Source organism: Zootoca vivipara, chromosome 15 (genome assembly GCF_965207765.1).
Source record: "Zootoca vivipara chromosome 15, rZooViv2.hap1.1, whole genome shotgun sequence".
NCBI classification, from domain to species: Eukaryota; Metazoa; Chordata; class Lepidosauria; order Squamata; family Lacertidae; genus Zootoca; species Zootoca vivipara.
The window spans coordinates 569215-588175 of record NC_142598.1 but is presented as its reverse complement, the minus strand read 5'-3'; the positions used below and the strand labels follow the sequence as shown (position 1 = coordinate 588175).

Sequence of the window (18961 nt, the reverse complement as noted above, 5' to 3'; positions counted from 1 at the left end):
TGTGCCCCTGCCTGTCAGAGTCCTGGTGTGTCTGCACTGTCTAGTGGCAGTCAGGCTATTGGGGTTCCTGTCATTAAACAGTGCATTAAACCCAATCATGGAGGGGTGAGAAACGTAGGGGGTGTCTGGGTCACCCAGGGTTTTATATTTTGCGCTCTCCTCTTTCACCCTCATTCAAAGGTTCTTTAATTCCTCCTCGCTTTCTGCCATCAAGGTTGTGTCATCTGCATACCTGAGGTTGTTGATCTTTCTTCCGGCAATCTTAATTCTGGCTTGGGATTCATCCAGTCCAGCCTTTTGCATGTTTTATTTACACATACGGTATATACAATCTGAGCACAGGATGGAGGGGCTCCAGGCATTAACATTCTAAGAGATATTGACTCCCCATGAGGTTTCCAGGGAAGCCCCAAGGTCAGCTTTGGGCCCAGCACAGCGCAAGACTCCAGCTTCCAGCATCGGCCAAAAACTCTCAGTAAGTACCTGTAACTCTGGCTATTGTTCTTCTACCTTACAAGGTGATGTTGCTTCCAGCCAGATGGGTGGTGGTGGTAGTTAGCCCCTTTGTCTCCATGGCAACATCTCTCTAATGCAGGGGTCAGCAAACTTTTTCAGCAGGGGGCCAGTTCACTGTCCCTCAGACCTTGTGGGGGGCCAGACTATATTTTGGAAAAAAAATATGAACGAATTCCTATGCCCCACAAATAACCCAGAGATGCATTTTAAATAAAATGACACATTCTACTCATGTAAAAACATGCTGATTCCCGGACTGTCCGCGGGCCGGATTTAGAAGGCAATTGGGCCGCATCCAGCCCCTGGGCGTTAGTTTGGGGACCCCTGCTCTAATGTAAATGGAAGGCTAAGGCCATTATCTTAACTAAGAAACTGGTTTGGCTGGTTTCCTCTCATAGAGTCAGATTGCACCTACAAGGTTTGGAAGGGACCCCAGGGTATCATTCAGATTGACTCCCACCCAAACTTTTAAGAATACCCAGCTCAGATACTGATGTTACAGACTCCTGCCATCTCCCCAACAGACTATGCTCCACACCAGCAGTGAGGAACCTGTGGCCATTCTTGACCATTCCTCATGTTGGCCGGGGCTTTGGGGGTTTGTAGTGTAACAATGGCTTGGGGGGCACAGGTTCCTCCTTCATGCTTGAGATGTTGTGCATTGATCCACAGCTCTGCCTACAGAGAACAAAGAGACTTGCAACCCCTTAAAGACTAATGAATTCATTAAGGCAAGATGAATCTCAGGGTCCATAATGAATGGACAAATGATGGAGGAAATGTTGTCCTTGGCTGGTCAGTGTACATATGCCTATATCAGAGGTTTCCAACCTTTTTAAGTCCACAGCTCCCTTGACCAACTGCCCAGTTAGGTCACCCCTTGCCTGCGGAGCCAGCAGCCCCTCACCCCTTTTTGAACACCCTCCCATGTACTGTAGAGTGTTCCCTTGGCCTCCTCTCCCCTCTCCTTAGGAGTCCTCTGAGCAACTGCTGGTGCCTCTCCTTTTCTCCTGCCTCAAAGAGAGATGCCTCCTCAGTCCTCACACTGCCCCACAGGGGCCTGAGAGGCACCTCCTGGCCAGCCCCAGAGGCACCCTTCGCCTGGGGAGCTTGTAGCCAGGGAGGCAGAGACAAGAGAGGGCATCAGAGGGGAGGAAAGAGGGACTGAGGCCAGTGTTGCCTACAGCACCCTTGACCATCATTCAAGGCACCCCAGGGAACACTGGTTGAAAACCACTGTTCTATATATCCCCACCTTACTTATATTGGTGCAAACAAGAGATCTCCTGGGGGGGGGGGTTGCTTCATAGAGTCATAGAATCACATATTTGAAAGGGACCCCAAGCATCATCTAGTCTAACCCCCTGCAATGCAGGAATATGCAGCTCTCTCACATGGGGTTTGAACCTGCCACCTTGGCGTTATCAGTGCCACACTCTTAACACATGGAGCTATCCTTTGTTGCTCTCCCTGGACTCCGTCCTCTTCAGCTGCAGGTTTCTGAGCAGGGTGCTGCCCCACCTATCAGGGCTGAGTCACTGCAAGGGAGTATTGCAGGAGGGGCTGACCAGGGACTTCCCCTGCTCCAAACTTCCCCAATAGCTGGCCATGTCATCTCCTCTCTCTCAGTTCCTTTCACTCTGCTCCAGAGGCAGCCATGGTGATGGCTGGGGGAAAAGAGTTCCAGCTCTGGGTGGTGGTGTCTTGGTGGTTTGGGGTCCTGGAGGCTCCTGCAGGTAAAGGGGACAGGGATGTTTTGGTAATGAGTAACAATTGCGGGGGAGGGGGAGGGGGAAGAATCTTGCTTCACTTTGCATTTAAAGGCTGGCCTGCCTAATCTGCACTCTCTGAAACAATATGTGAATGGAAAAGCAACTATCCTTTGAAATCTGAGATTCTCCAAATTTTGCAGGGCAGTTCTCCTGACAAGTAATGTGTACAATGCTGCATATAACAGGGTGAACTGTGCACAAAAATGCACATATTTGTGAAAATAACATGCAAAATTGAGTGTATTAGGGGGAAATCGTTTTGCAAGAATGTGTACCTTAGGCAAAACCGCATACAAGAATATCTATAAAAGTGACTGCTTGGAGGTTTTTGAAGTGTTAACTGGTTTATAAATGCTTCAGAATAAAAATAAAATATTAGGATAAATATGCAACAACACCATGATTAATTTTCATGAGGAATTTTTAAAAAATCTTTACAAACTGATGTGGAAATATGGAGAACTGAATTCAAGATTAGAAAAATGAGAAATTAGAGAAATTGAAATTGACAAATTCACCCACCCCTAGTAGTGAAGGGAGAGTTGCCACCATTCTCTGGCAGGGCCTGTTCCTGCGCCTGCAAAGCAAGCAGAAATTAATGTCCTCATGTGCACAGACTCCTCTGAGCTGCATTCTGGGGAAAGCTTGATGTCCTTAACTTTTGTGTACTGGTAGCTAAGTGACAATCCTGGACATATGTTGTGTTTAGTTGCCAGTTTTTATTTCCACAGCAGCGCTGCCCTGCTTTTTTACCAGCTGCACAGCAGACAGGAATTCTGTGCACACAATCCTTTCCCCAGTATATGCAGGAGGGAATCCTTTGCCTATTGGATTTCTGCCTGTCATGCAGATGCTAAGCCCAGGACCCTCACCATGGGAAAAGGGTAGCATATTTAGGCTGCATCTAAGGGTGCTTAGGAAGCTTTCAGGCCCCTTTAAGCCACAGGTGTGGCTTAAACATTTCCATGCAACTTGAGATGTCAGAGGTAAATAGTGCAAAACCTGCCTATTATGTGACCAAAGTATCCCACGGGACTTATCGCTTCTTACCAAATCTTCCCTTGGAAGGGCTTGGATTCAGATGTGGTTTCAGCAGAGACCTTTTGTTGTGCAGGAGGACTGATACAGAACAATCCCTTTATAACTTGAGGCATTTATTTTTAAAAATAATAAATATGTTGCTATCCCAGCGTTTCCATGCGCTGCTCTGGTTTGCCAGAAGTGGCTTAGTCATGCTGGCCACATGACTGTATGTTGGCTCCCTTGGCCAGTAAAGCGAGCTACTGTTCACAAAATTAGAATAAAATAAAAAGGTAAAGGGACCCCTGACCATTAGGTCCAGTCGCAGATGATTCTGGGGTTGCACGCTCATCTCGCTTTACTGGCCGAGGGAGCCAGCGTTTGTCTGCAGACAGCTTCCAGGTCATGTGTCCAGCAGGATTAAGCCGCATCTGGCAAACCAGAGCAGCGCAAGGAAACATCGTTTACCTTCCCGCTGTAGCGGTACCTATTTATCTACTTGCACTTTGACGTGCTTTTGAACTGCTAGGTTGGTAGGAGCTGGGACCGAACAACGGGAGCTCACCCTGTTGTGGGTGATTCGAACCGCTGACCTTCTGATCGGCAAGCCCTAGGCCAGGCATCCCCAAACTGCGGCCCCCCAGATGTTTTTGCCTACAACTCCCATGATCCCTAGCTAAGAGGACCAGTGGTCAGGGATGATGGGAATTGTAGTCCAAAACATCTGGAGCGCCGAAGTTTGGGGATGCCTGACCTAGGCTCTGTGGTTTAGACCACAGCACCACCCGCGTCCCTAGAATAAAATACCCAAACCAAAATACAATGCAATGGATCCTTTCCCTTAACCCAACAGTTAATCTTTAAAGTCTTCATCAGGCTTTTCCATAGTTATTTTCCCACTAAAGCTTTTTTTTCATGCTTTGTCATGCATGCATCTTGTGCTATTTTGGCTACATAAGCAGCAGCACTCACCTCTGAAAACCAATAAGGGGGGGGGGGTGATGCAGCAAAACCATATGAAGCAACGAATACTAGAACATAGGGTGGGAGCTGCCCTAATACTGAGTCAGATCCATTTAGATCCATTTATCGATCCATTTAGATCAGTGTTGTCAAGAAACAGGCTGGGTTTCTATTATTATTATTAAACTTGAATTTTATTAACATATAAAATGCATACATTTACATTTACATAATACATATACACAACACACTACCTTATTTTCATAGCATAAAACATACCTACATTACTCTATATACCGTAGTACCTTCCTCTACTATACATACCAACATACCTACACACCTATCCCACACAGACACCCACCAGGAGACTTGACTTCAAGCGGTTCTTGTTACGCTACTTTATTTTTCCAACTAGTTTAAACGCATTTCATTATTTCTTTAATCTCTTCTATCTTGACTTGACTCTCCTTTCACTTGAATCATTTTCTGGATTCACTCAATGTCTGTCAAAAATTCTTACTTTTTCCACATAGATTTTGATGTATTCCTTAAAGATTACCCACTCCTTATTCACTTTTTGTACCATATTTCCTCTTATCCCCCCTGTTAATTCAGCAATATGGAAGTATTCCATCATTTTAGGTAGCCAGTCTGTTTTAGTTGGGACACTGCTGCTTTTCCAATTTTTGGCAATTAAACCTTGCTGCCGTGGTTGCATACATAAATATTGGTCTGACCATTCTTTTTATTTCCTCTGACATGATACCTAGGAGAAAGGATTCTGGTTTTTTTCAAATGAAAATCTAAACATCTTTTTCAATTCACTATAAATATTTTCCCAGAATCCCACTATCTCTTTGCACTCCCACCACATGTGTAGAAAGGTTCCTGCCCCGTTGTTGCATCTCCAACAAACATCACTACAGTTTTTATACATTTTTGCCAGTCTAACCGGCTGGGTTTCAGGCACCTCCTCCTAGGAAATGCCAGGGATCAAACCAAGGAGCTTTTGCATGTCAGGCAGCTGAGCGATAGTCCTTCCTATGCAAAGATTATAGCTGTTGGTTCTCAAGGGCCACCCGAAACAACAAAGGTTTTACCCATATTCTGAAAACCAGCAAGGAAGAGAGAGCAGGAACTTCCTGGGAGGGAATTCTTTCAGGATTAGGACTGCTACAAGGAAGCTCTATCTGCTGGTGGCGCTAAGGTAGATTCTCGTTTAATTTGCAGCAAAGCGGATAGTATTATTATTGGGGTTAATGTCGTCCTCCCATTTTACATCTAGGGGGTTTCTGAGATTTTGGAGTAGTATTTTGTACATTGTGGACACTATCCCTTTGCTGTGTCCCTTTGTTGTTAAGAGGAGGTTTTCAAAGGTTGTCAGGGGCCTAGTTGCTGCTGATTTTAAGAGGGCATGTAATTGGTGGTGTGTTAGCCTGGGCATTTGGGTGTCCCCTTGTTTGTCTTGTATTTCTTGTGTTGATAAGGGTTTGTTATCTGACCGACCTATTCAAGACTCACCTGGGACTACCAGCACTGGATGCAAACCTTACCTGTTGTAGGAACATCCCAGCTGTGTCAAAGCCAGAGATTTCTACACACACACCTCTGTCCATTCGTGTTCCAGGCAGGTGGGAGGCATCAAGGAGGGTATGGCCTGAAGAGAGTCCCCAAGGCCACATAGGGAAATTAATTACAGCCCCCCATTTGTGCTTAGGAGGGGGATTCCTATCCTCATGCTTGCCGCCTGCTCTTAGCTGGGTTTTCTCATTTCAGGAGCACAAAACGTTTTCTGCTACGGGGTATTTGATGCAACTTCAGGGAAGTGCAACGACCTTCTGGGGGAAGGGGTTGCCCAGGACGACTGCTGCCTAAATCACCGATACGGCTTCCAGTTGGACAGGAATGGACCTTGCCAGGCCTGCCAGTGAGTGTCACACCAGAATCTGATCACTAACCACTGTAGCCATGTTTTGCTCAGCACCTTCTCTAGCTCACCCAATCTCTCTTGCTGGAGATCCCCAAATACCTTCTGTGGCTACGAGCCACAATGGCATACTCTACCTCCAAATAGCAGTTGCTTGGGATCACAAGTAGGGAGAATGGTGTTGTACTCAGGACTCACACCATATGCTCAAAGCACATTTAACACACATGGATTTCCCCCCAAAGAATCACAGGAACTGTAGTTTGCTAAGGGTGCCGAGAATTGCAGTTGTTGTATGAGGAGGCGAACTATATTTCCCAGGATTGTCTGGAGGAAGCCATTTGCTTTAAATGTGCACCAAATTTGCTGTCAATGGATTGTGTATAAGTGGTTACAGCATGAAGCTCGCTTATTTTCTTTCTCCCACCCTAGCCGAGGCACCTGGCAAATGCCAAGCCCATGGGCTCCGGAGGGCCAAACACTGGCCTCCCTTAAAAGTATTTTTGGATCCTAAGCTGTTTCAGCCACCAACCTCATTATCCCCAATGGGACTCCCTCCCCCCTGGACACTATGCCAGGGGTTGGGCCTTAAAGGACAGGGGGTAATTAAGTCCCTGGTGTGGCTGTAGCTGCCTTGCCTAGTACCAGACCAACTACACAGACAACATGGGGGGGGGATCCCAGTAAAGGTACCGTCCTGCTGTGAAATTTGAAATGTTGGTTAATAAACCAGCATGACATCCTCTGATTTTTGTACAGCTTTTGTAACACCACAATTTGACTGTGATAGTGTGTGAGTTAAAAGGGATGCGGGTGGCACTGTGGGTTAAACCACAGAGCCTAGGGCTTGCTGACCAGAAGGTCGGCGGTTTGAATCCCTGCAACGGGGTGAGCTCCCGTTGCTCGGTCCCAGCTCTTGCCAACCTAGCAGTTCGAAAGCACATCAAAGTGCAAGTAGATAAATAGGTACCGCTACAGCGGGAAGGTAAACGGCGTTTCCGTGTGCTGCTCTGGTTCGCCAGAAGCAGCTTTGTCATGCTGGCCACATGACCTGGAAGCTGTACGGCGGCTCCCTCGGCCAATAATGCGAGATGAGTGCCGCAACCCCAGAGTCGGTCAGGGGTCCCTTTACCTTTACCTTTAGTGTGTGAGTTAATTTCAAATAAACACTTTGTTACAGGCAAATATTTTCCCCGCAAGGATATGGCATCCTTGTGAACAGAAAATCTAAGTAGGGTGCTGCCCTCATTGCTGTCTAACTAGTGCGTTGGGAATTAGCTCACCTAATACAAATTTGCACCTAGACTTTGTGAGTATGCAGCTAAGGGAGGAATTCAGTATAGTATGCAGATTGCTTTGTCAGCACCAGCAATCCTGCTGGCCTGAATCTCCCCTCTCCTTCCTGCTACATCCTGTTCGGGGAGTTGTCCTAACCCTCCAGAGCCAATTGGGGGTAGCAGTGGTGGTGTTTATGGGGCAGGGGAGGGAGGAAAAGCTGGTGGAAGTCCTTCCAGAGGCTTCGGCTGCTGGGGCTCTCTGCAGGATGCAGAGCTTCAACTCCAGTTGCGGATATTTTTGGATGCAGTAGTTTTGGGTATGGTTTGAAGAGAGAGCGGGAGAGAGAGCATTTAAAGGGTGTTTAGAGGGTGCTCCCCACTTAACGCAGCCCATGTAAGTCCTCCTCTTTCTTTTTGCACAGGGCAGCCCAGTGGAGTGACTGGTCCCCCTGGAGCCCCTGCTCTGTTTCCTGCAGGGAAGGCGTCCAACGGCGCAACCGGACGTGTCATGGGCGTGACGGCCCAGCCGGCTTTTGTCAGGCCGGCACCCGCCAGTGGGAGATGCAGACCTGCAGCCTGATGGCCTGTTGCCCCAGTAAGCATCTCGGCTCTGCTATTGTGGCTCTTTGTCTTGAACTTGGGGTGAAGCCAGATGTCACCTTGAAGTCCCCCAGGGTCCTTGAACTTGGGCTGAACAAAGCTTCCTTTCAGCTACAGAGTCTCTTGCTCAGATATACACTCTTGTTATCAGGTTGTTTTCCATTCCTCCTGGTCTTTAAGAACTACTATGGTATGCTAAGATCTAGGGCCTGAGTTTACTTGTTTTCCTCTTTCCTCCTCATCCATTTCCCCCTTTGTATTGTGCCTTTTGGTTTGTAAGTCTTCATCAGGGGCTGCCTTGTTTTTATTTATCTTATGCAAGCTGCTCTGGGAGCCTTTTTGACTGGGTAAAAATGCTGTAAATAAATCATTAATATTTATAATTACATCCACATGGAAACCAGTTGCTTCTCTTCCTTATCTGTAAAACCAAGGGTTTTTTGTTTGTCTTAACATTTTGTAGGGACATACAGGGCCAGGTACAGTGGTGCCTCGCTTAACGAATGCCCTGCTTAACAAAATTTCCGCTTAACGAAAGGATTTTTCGAGCGGAGCTTGCCTCGCTAGACGAATTCGTTTTATGAAAAATTCGTCTAGCGAATCGCGGTTTCCCATAGGAATGCATTGAAATTCAATTAATGTGTTCCTATGGGCAAAAAAAAATTCGAAAAAATTCAATGCATTCCTATGGGATTCGCTAGACAAATTTTTCGTTATAAGAAAAGACCCGTGGAACGAATTAAATTCGTCTAGCGAGGCACCACTGTAAATGTTATTCATAACTAGAATCCAGCCCACAAGTTGTGCATCTCCAACCTAAAATTTCAGTTCTCATATAGTGCAACCTTACACCTGTCTGCTCACAAGTGAGTTCTCTGTAACAAGCTCCCAGGTAAGTGTTTGTACAGGCGAGGAACCTGTGGCTCTCCAGATGGGGCTGGACTCTCAGCTCCCATCATCCTGACCCCTGGGCCTGCCAGCTGGAACTGTTCTGAGCTGGAGTCCAACAACATCTGGAAGACCACCAGTTCCCCATCCCTGGTATTGCAGTGGCAGAGAGCAGGCGGGGGCGTGGTGCTCCCATCTTCCTCCGCCAGTGGATATATGGATTGCATCCTAATATTACCTGTAGCACACCTGTCTGTTTATATGATGATAATTTCCCATTATTGTGGATTCTTGTAATCGCTGAATTCATCTCCCACCCATTTTAATTTGATTTAAATATATGAGCTGAATCTTTCAGCTTCGCTAATAGCTCCCGCTTTCTGTCTTCTGAATATATCAGCTAACTGGAGAGCTGCTGCCAGTCAGTCTGTGGACAACAGTTGGTTAGATGGGCCAGTGATCTGACTCACTATGAAGCAGCTTGCTTGGTTCCTAAGAGCATTTCTGCAGAAAAGACTGAACTTCATGAAAAGAATTCAGGGCCTGTCAAGGAAGCTATTCATCCCAGTCTTTTTTCTTGCAGGGGTGGGAGGCTGGTCAGCCTGGGCTGCCTGGAGTCCCTGCTCCGTGACTTGCCTCAGAGGGTTGCAGACAAGGCAGCGAACTTGCACCAATCCAAAACCAGACTGTGGAGGCAGCTGCCTAGGAGACAATGTGGAACAACAGCCCTGTGACACCAACCTGATCTGCCCAAGTAGGTTGTTGGCACTTAGCTGGAGAAATATTGGAAAATAAGAACTGGGTCAAAGGATGTCAGGAAGGGAAGGAAAATGGATGGAATGAGAGAGATGAAATGGAGGAGGAAGCAAGGCTGCACAGGAAGGTTGAATATGGATTAATCAACTACAATATATAGTTGATTATTGCCTTCCCCAGGGAGGTGCACCTGCTGTCTTTTTTGTGGTCTTTCTGGTACCTTTTTATTCACTAAGGTGAAAAAAGCTTAAGCTTGTGTTTCAAAACAAACTCTAGGGCTAGGCCTTCACAGTTTTAATATTGTTTTAAATAAAGCTTATGCTCACCATCTTTTAGGGAGAAATCTGATACACAAGAAGGCAGCTCATGTAAAGTATGGCACACCAGATCCAAATTCTGTTCAGAAGCGGGGCTACTACCAGCTGAGCTGGCCTAAGCCTGGCAGAGGGAAAACAAGAGATCCACTGGATCCTAACCACACCCATCCTGCTGGATTTTTCTATAGAATCACTCTCTTACTGGAGTTTTGAAATGAGCTGCAAATTATTTAATTCTGCTTCTTCTAGCATTATTTTTTTTGTGTGTGTTGCTGTGTTTATTGACTTTTTGTTTTGTTTCAATTATTGTATTTTGACTTTTTAAAAATATTGGATGCCTATTTTTATTTTGTAAGCCGCTAAAAGAATTTCACTGGTAGGTAGCCATACAAAATGATCCAAGAAATGGTTATAATGGTTTTTTTTAAAAGGCTGCTTTACTTTTGGGGTAGTTTTTTTTTTTACTGTGGAACCTTCCAAAAATGAAAATGGTAAAATCAATATTTCCTTCTGCCCCTGAGTGGCAGCATTTATTTATGTATTAAAAAGTGTAAGTTCTTACACTCCTTTGATCCATTAAAAAGGTGATGGGAATGAATGGAGGAGAGGGAATCAGGGTGGGGGGTTGGGGGTGCTGAATGCATGAAAGGAAAAATGGGAGAAGAGAGAGGCGGGACAGACTGAGGTCTGGAGCAAGAATGGAGGGGAAACAGGTCTTCTTGAGGTGAGGTTTCCTTGCCCTCTTTCTGCACCGCCTCCCCCTCACACCCTTCACCTTTCTGTGCTTGCTTCTCTTTTCACATAGCCCATGGAAACTGGGGCAACTGGGGCAACTGGGAGCCTTGTCCTGCCACCTGCATTCCCGAGGGCTCGGGGCCACAGCCCAGGCAGCAGCGCCAGCGTCAGTGTAACAGCCCCCCACCTTCCAGAGACCCCCCTGGAAACCCCTGTCCTGGAGCTGACCGAGATTACCGCTCCTGCAGCGGACTGCCCTTCTGTCCACGTAAGGAAAGAATGCCGCCTCCTTTACCCAGCCCTCCTCATGCAAGCAGCTTGAGGGTGAAGACCCTGTCGCCCCCCCCCCCCCCGGCCTTATGGATTTATTTACTGTGATGCCAGTTCTATATTGCAAAGTGTATATTAAAAATATCTCTTAGCGGTGTACAGATAACTAAAGCAACAACAATGCAAAGTACAGAAAATATTACAAAAGTACAGTTAACATATACAAATGTTACATTAACACATATGTGAATGTTAGATTCTTTGCCATCTCTGGCCGGCCGGATCGTGATCCAGAAAGGAAATGGCCAGAGAGGCTGGCCTGCCCCAATGCTTTCCAAAGTGACAGACCTAGTTTATAGGTCTCCTATAAAGACTCCTCTAACCCTTGACCATTGTCCATGCTGACAGCTGGGGCTGCTGGGAGTCCAAGACCCTCTGGGTGACCATTTTCATAGCCCTGCTGCAGGGAGTTGTGTCCCCTGGACAATCTAGTTCCACACTTTATGGGCTTAGCTTGTGCTTGTCTGAGCAAGTCTGGCTGGGGGTTCAGAGTTCTTTGTATTGCCCCACAGAGGACGGCAGCTGGGGCAGCTGGAAGCCCATTGGCTCTTGCTCGGTGACCTGCGGGGTTGGCCGAACGGTGGAGAAGCGTCTGTGTGACAGCCCTGCGGCAAAGCATGGAGGGAAGTTCTGCCCTGGTCCAGACACCCGCACTGACACCTGTAACACCAGGATGCCCTGCCCAGGTAATGGGGAAGGAAGGAGATATGGCAGGGGCAGCTCTTGTGGGTGGGGATCTAGAGCCAGACCACAAATCCTGCCCTGCTCACTTGATCCTGCCTGGCTGCTTCCCTTTCCTCCAGCCCTCCAGTGCCTGCTGCCATCTGTGGCCCTCCTGCTACCACTTTCTGGTCTTCTTCTGTTGGTGAATCTTGCCCCTTCTTCAGAAGGCTTGTGTCCCTCATGTTGTGAAATTCAGGAATTGAGAGGTGAAACTAGCCAGAACAAGTAAATGGAACCTCCATGTACAGAGGCTGTATATCTTTGAATAAGGTGCTTTGGGATTGTTGCCAGATCCCAAAAAAACTCTGTCCACTCTGAGCTGTCACATGTTGAGGAGACTGTGGAGGTCTGTCTGTACCTCTCAGGGCTGTTGCAAGGCTTCTTCTGTAGGTTATTCAGCTTCCCTTAAGAAGACATCATGCAAATACTCTGCTTAGCTCAGGCATCCCCAAACTTCGGCCCTCCAGATGTTTTGGACTACAATTCCCATCATCCCTGACCACTGGTCCTGTTAGCTAGGGATCATGGGAGTTGTAGGCCAAAGCATCTGGAGGGCCGCAGTTTGGGGATGCCTGGCTTAGCTGCTTGCTAAGAGGTCAACCTGCTCCTCCCTGCTGACCAATGAGTGTGAGGCCTGGGCAGCTCCAGGTCTGAGGGGGTCTCCTTTGTCGGTGGGCTGCTTCCTTGCCCTGCCTCATGGCTACGTCTGGGAACTGCCATGTAAATTTCCTACCATGCCCTGAAGTGACACTATTTCAGGGACATGGCAGGAAGTGAACATGTTTTTCAAAAGTGGGGTCAGGGCAGCCAACATGGGGGGCTCCAGCTGGGGTGCTGCAGATGGATGTTCCATTCTGACTCTAGATGTTTTGCAAACATCTGGATAGCTGGAACTTACATTGGATTTAATTAAAATCTTAATAGAATATAATAAGATGGGTGATGATGAAAAAGGTCCGGCTGTTTATTCATGAAAAGTTTCATGCCATGGAAACTTCCTGCTTTGCTGGGCCTGCTTATGGGTTGTGGTCATGTATTGTTCCTTCTGACTTTAGGCTATATTTTTGTAACTTGCTGAAATATTTTTATAATTTGGACAATCAATGCTTTAAAAGTTAGTTTTAAAGTTCAGTTGGTAATTTGGGGTGGAGGTACACACTTAACAACTACATATATGGATGTGTGTGAAACAGCGTGCAATTTCTTTGATCCATACCCCTAGGAAAGAATTTATATTTAATTATAACCCTTGTCCCAAGGGCTGCTCCAAGTTACAATACCCCCTCCACGTGAATCTGCTTGACATCAAGGTAGACAACTTCAGGCCTTGGGGCCAAATGTGGCCCCCCCAGACTTCTGTATCTGGCCCCTGGAATGCTCCGGCTGCACCCCAAATAGCTCCTGCTCTGCCCAGAACATGCCCCTTCTTTTTCTGTTCTCTCCTGTAGCAATTTTTGCCTGGCTGTGTCCTTGAACTGGGATGGTGACTCTCATTTGCCTGGATGGGGTGTGTGTGTCTGAATATGGGGATGGGTGGCCCTCAAGTCCCACCCCTGGACTATGGGGCTGCCTGTCCTTGCCTACCGTCGAGGTTGGCTAGCATTCTTCCTGACCCTCCTCTTTCTCCCGCAATGCCACACAGTGGACGGGCGCTGGAAGGAGTGGTCCGAATGGAATGATTGCGAGAGGCTAGGCACCAATATCAAGATTGCCTGTGACGAGCTGACTGGACTTCAGAAGAGAACCAGGACATGCATTGGACGAGCGCATGAGGGCAAGCGCTGTGCAGGGCAAACCATTGATATCAGAAGCTGCTACAATGTCCAGTCATGCATTTGTAAGTTTTGGGGATAAAAAGAGGAGGAAGGAGCTGCCCTGCCCAAGAATTTATGAAAGGCTAAGCTTCAGAAATACCACTTATGGGTGAGCCTGGATGATGGGAGGCTGCTAGGAGCCCTAGATGAACTGAGTTTTCTTTTTGTCTTCCTCTCCCACAATGTGATGGCCATTTCTTGGGTGGCTTTTTTGAAAGAAAGAAAGAAAGAAAGAAAGAAAGAAAGAAAGAAAGAGAGAAAGAGAGAGAGAAAGAGAGAGAGAAAGAAAGAAAAGAATTAGGCACTTGTTTTGAGTATAGGTCACTCTGTTAAAAACTAGCCAGGATATCTAAATGGAACCTCCATATTAAAGAAGCAGTATTTCTTTGAAAAAGCTGCCATAGGGGTGTTGCTAGATCCCCCAAAGACTCTGGCCCGTAGCACACATATGCTAAAAACCAGCATGTGCTGATGTACAGATGTGCACAGATGTGACCGTTGAGGGAAAGTGGCCTTACAGTAAAAAAAGGATTTTCAATTCAGGTAGAAGGGAGGAAAGTGACAAACACCTGGAGCTCAGGCCTCCTGAGGTGCTTGGTGGTGAAGAAGAGGCCCAAAGGCTCCTGGCTGTCCTCAACTGGAAGCAGAATGCAGGAGCCTTTGGGCTTTCCTGGTGCAGTCTAATAATGGGCTCTCTTTGGTGAATAAGGCCATTCATGATTCCTCTAGCATGTGGATTTTTAAAAACAACAACAACAAAGATGCTACTTTCTGGTATCTCTTTTTTAAAAATATTTTTATTGGATTTTACATTTTTATCACATTGCCACATCAAAATCAACAAAATACATTCCCCCAATTTCCTCCTCCTTCCGACTTCCCTCAACTTCCTTTTCTGCCCCCCCATTTAAACCCTGCCTGCTTTCAAATATTGTACATCGTATCTCCATATTGATAATTATTATTTCTGTTGTTAATTGTAAATGTTTACTGAAACCCTGCTAGTGAGTTTAGATCTTTACCTCGTTTCTAAGTACAACATGAAAAGTTCCCAATCTTTCTTAAATTCTCTATTTTCTTTTTCTCTTAGTCTTTCTGTTTACTTCGCCTTAGTTGGTATTCTTCCTTAGTTGGTATTTATTCGCTTTTCCATCTTTGGGCTAATAACATCCTAGCTGCAGTTGTAGCATATATAAAGTGTTTCTTCTTTTCTCTCGGTAAATCTTAACCTGTAATACCTAATAAAAACTCTTCTGGTCTTTTAATAAAAGTAAATTCAAACATTTTCTTAATTTCATTATAAATCATATCCCAAAACTTCTTAGTCAGTTTGCAATTCCACCACATGTGAAAAGGGTGCCTTCCTTTTCTTTACATTTCCAACACTTATTTGAACCTGTTCTATACATTTTTGCTATTTTTTCAGCTGTAATATACCATCTATACATCATTTTCATATAATTCTCTTTTATTAAAATAAAATCAGTAAATTTCAAATTTTCTCTCCATAATGTCCCCATTTTTCCATTTGTATATTGTGTCCTATATCTTGTGCCCATTTAATCATTGCACTTTTTACCTCTTCATCTTTTGTTTCCCATTCTAATAATAAATTATATGTTTTCTTCAACAATTTGGTATTATCTTCTATAATTTCTCTTTGGAATCTTGAAATACTCATGCTAAAACCTTCTTTAAATCTTCTTTAAATACCTCATTGAATTGATGATATTGCAGCCAATCATACACATATTCTTTAATATCCTCATATTCTTTCGGTATTAACTTCCCTTCCTTTTCTACTGTATTAGCAAATCTCTAGATGTAGGCAATATTTTCTCCGTATTTATTTTTTTGATTGAAATTACTTCTGTAGGGGAGACCCACCATGGGGACTTTGGTTTTAATCGTTCTTTATGTTTCTCCCATGCCCTTAAAAGTGATCTCCTAATTATATGATTATAAAACACTTTATGTCTTTCCCCTTTGTTGTACCACAAATACACATGCCAACCAAATCTATTGTCATACCCTTCCAAATCTAATAAATCTGTGTTTTCTAATTTTATCCAGTCCTGGATCCAAGTTGTGCATCTCCAACCTAAAATTTCAGTACTCGTATAGTGCAACCTTACACCTGTCTACTCCCAAGTGACGAGTTCTCTGTAACAGACTCCCATCTGTTAGGCCTTTAAGATCAAGTGTAGTATCTGATATCTCTTTCAAACAGATGCAGCCATAGTGAGCTGTAGACATGAGGCAAGATGGCAGAGGGTAGGTGAGACAACTGCGTCTCCCTACCTGATTATTGCTCCTTGCTTTTGAATGCCTGGCCCAAAGCCACAGAGTGTGCTTCAGGTTGAGCAGGGCTTTGAACCCATGGCTTTGAACCTCATAATGGAAAATTTCAGAGTTCTGATTCCAGCTCTACAGCACCATCTGGTATCACATGTTATAATGCATTCATAATGTTTTATTTTTACCAATGTAAAAATACATTGAGTCCTATGTCTTTCCGGTCCTTTTCTGAGGCTCTCACTGCCGTGCCCCACTGGTTCTTCAGATACTGTACCTGTCATATTGACACCATATTGATACTCCTTTAACAGTTGTAATGCTTCCCCCCAGAGCATCCTGGGAGCTGTAGTTTGTTAAGGGTTCTGAGAGCTGTTGGGAGAACCCTCACAGAGCCTTAATGGTGGTTGTTCAGTAGGCAGAGGTGGAGCCAAGGGGATGCCAAACCTGTGGGTCTGATTTGTGTGGCTTCTCTCAGTGAAAGGAGCCTGGACAGAATGGAGCCCCTGGGGTCTCTGCAACCCGCCGTGTGGGGAGAAGCCCATGAAATCTCGCAAGAGGGAGTGCAAAGCCATCTACCCCACTTACCCGTGAGTATGAAATGACCAAAGGGCAGTGTGTGTGTGTGTGTGTGTGAGAGAGAGAGAGAGAGAGAGATGAGTTGAGGGAGAGAGAAATAGGGAGTTGTTTAATTTTTGAGGGGCAAGCCTGTGAAACCACTTTCTGACTTGCTTGACTGGCCAGCTGCAGCTGGTGCAGAGTTCATGTATTTATCTGTTAATAGGCAGAAACTGCTTGGCAGTTTGCACAAAGCAATATCGAATGTTCACTAATAATACTGATAAAAATCACACATGAAAAACAAATGGGCATACAATTTATCAAAATAAATAAAATCAGATTGGAAACAAATAGGCTGTTGTGAGTTTGAGCAGGGAGGGGTTAAGCTCTCTGATGACTGAGTCCCTTCTAATTCCTGGGGTCCTGGATCCAGCAAGGGTTCAAATCCAATGGAGGATTCCATTGTTGGATTATCCAGGAAAGGGTCCTAGTTCCCCTCTAAGTCTGGCTCTGAATATAAAGACACCTGACCCTTTCACAGTCACATGCAAAACCAGTACAGAAGGGAGCCAGCAACAATATGTGGGGTGCTCTGAGCCGGAATCCAGTGGGGGGACGTCATGGCTTCCTTTAAAAAAAATCCTTGGTAACTGTAGTTTGCTAAGGGTGCTGAGAGTTGTTAGAACAGTCCTGGGACAGTCAATTGGTCTTCCCAGGGACTCAGGGAATTGCAGCTCTGAGGGTAATGGGGTAGGGTCTCCTACAAGCTCTCCTTAAAAAACTACAGCTCCCAGAATTCTTTAGGGGATACCATGACTGTTTATAGTGGTATGGCACAGCCTTAAATGTGCAGTGGTACCACACACACACACACACACACACACACACACACACCCTGTGTTGGGAGGTGGGGGAAGACATATCCTGCTGCAGCTGTCATGTTGTTATTGTCTCAGAGACCCCAGTTTGGAGGAACAGCGTAGGGGAGTGTGTCCTCCTAAGCCATGCAGCCGCTTCATTGTGATCCTTTCTCTCTGGCTTGCAGAATGACAGTGGAAGGAGAGAATGGGAAGATACAGAATGTCAGCTTCTGGGGGCACCCAAGACCCACCTGCCAGCCGCTGGATGGACAGAGGCTGGTGGTGGAGGAGCAAGCACCATGCCAAAATGTGCCACCCTGTGAAGGTGAGGTGGTGGCGATCTTCTGGGGAGGAGAAAATGATGGGGGAGGAGCCCAGCATTTCCCCTGGATTTAACCACATTTCTCTCTCTCTTTCTCTTTCTCTTTCTCTCTCTCTCTCTCTCTCTCTCTCTCTCTCTCTCTCTCTCTCTCTCTCTCTCTCTCTCCCCCTCCCCCCCGCCTCCCACCCCCAGACTGATTTTGAAGAAACTGTGGATTTCCGTGCTGGAGACTACCAGGAGCCAGGCTAATGTCAGCTTCCTTTCATCTTTGCAACCCCCAATAGTTGCTTCCTCTATTTGAAATGGTGACCTTGAGAACTGAGGAATAATCAGTACAATAAGTTGTGGTTTTTTCTTATATGTCAACACACTTACATGTCAACACATTGTGTAATGTGGATATTGATTCATAAAGGCTTCCCCCTATTTCGTAAGAATTTTTTCATTTTCACATAGATATAATTCATTGTATGCTTGTTGGTTGTTGTTTTATATATGATTGTTATTTTTGAAATTAAAAAAAAATACGTTTAGCATATCAAGCCAGTGTGTGTCCTAGGTGGGAGATTTTAATCACATCAGGGATTCTACTGTTTTCATTTACTGTAAAAACAACCACTGGATCTGGATGTTTTAGGCTGTTTGTTGAGAGCTCTGCTTGCAGACAGATGAATATGGTGTAAAAGTACATATAGTGGTGCAGCAATAAAACTGCTCACACATTTGCAAAGCTAAGCAGGGTCCAGTATGGTTTCAAATGGGATGGAAGACCGTGTGTTGAGATTCCTGCATTGCAAGGGGTTGGACTTCCAACCCTACAACTCTATGGTTCTATGTAGATTTGCTGAAAAATAGTATCTTTGACAATATGCTAAAAATTAGTAACAATGACAGCTTTGTAAAAAAAGACAATAACCTCTCTAGCTGTTGTCCTGGAATGCTCCTCAAGGTTCTAAGTGTTCCAGAGTGAAAAGCATTTACTGTACTGGGCTGTGTGCTGAGGTTGCAGAGGTAATAGTAGGGCAATACATTCCATTGTATTGTGGCACTGTGGAATAAACCACAGAGCTTAGGGCTTGCAGATTAGAGGGTCGGCGGTTTGAATCCCTGTGATGGGGTGCGCTCCCATTGCTTGGTCCCTGCTTCTGCCAACCTAGCAGTTCGAAAGCATGTCAAAGTGGAAGCAGATAAACAGGTATCGCTCCGGCAGGAAGGTAAACGGCATTTCCGTGCGCTGCTCTGGTCTTGCCAGAAGCGGCTTAGTCATGCTGGCCACATGACCCGG

The 18961-nt window shown here is 45.7% G+C and overlaps 1 protein-coding gene across 2 annotated transcripts; it reads left to right on the top strand.

The window, feature by feature from the left end:
* Window positions 1-2153: 2153 nt before the first annotated feature.
* Window positions 2154-18218, top strand: CFP (complement factor properdin). Of its 2 annotated transcripts, XM_035097427.3 has the most exons (10): window positions 2154-2252; window positions 6048-6198; window positions 7898-8070; window positions 9547-9717; window positions 10842-11039; window positions 11614-11787; window positions 13467-13661; window positions 16412-16523; window positions 17540-17679; window positions 17869-18218. In XM_035097427.3, the coding sequence occupies exons 1-10, from the start codon at window positions 2174-2176 to the stop codon at window positions 17871-17873; spliced, it is 1398 nt and encodes a 465-aa protein (XP_034953318.1). In that variant the 5' UTR covers window positions 2154-2173; the 3' UTR covers window positions 17874-18218. The 2 variants fall into 2 exon arrangements, with proteins under 2 accessions (XP_034953318.1, XP_034953319.1); XM_035097428.3 differs by lacking the exon at window positions 13467-13661.
* The last annotated feature ends 743 nt before the right edge of the window (window positions 18219-18961 follow it).

What these genes read in the sequence shown, in the direction of transcription:
- CFP (XM_035097427.3), top strand. Translation starts at nt 2,174, where the DNA reads ATGGTGATGGCTGGGGGAAAAGAGTTCCAGCTCTGGGTGGTGGTGTCT. An exon ending in GGTCCTGGAGGCTCCTGCAG is followed by an intron (nt 2,253 to 6,047) that starts GTAAAGGGGACA and finishes TTCTCATTTCAG; the next exon opens with GAGCACAAAACGTTTTCTGC. An exon ending in GCCATCTACCCCACTTACCC is followed by an intron (nt 16,524 to 17,539) that starts GTGAGTATGAAA and finishes TCTGGCTTGCAG; the next exon opens with AATGACAGTGGAAGGAGAGA.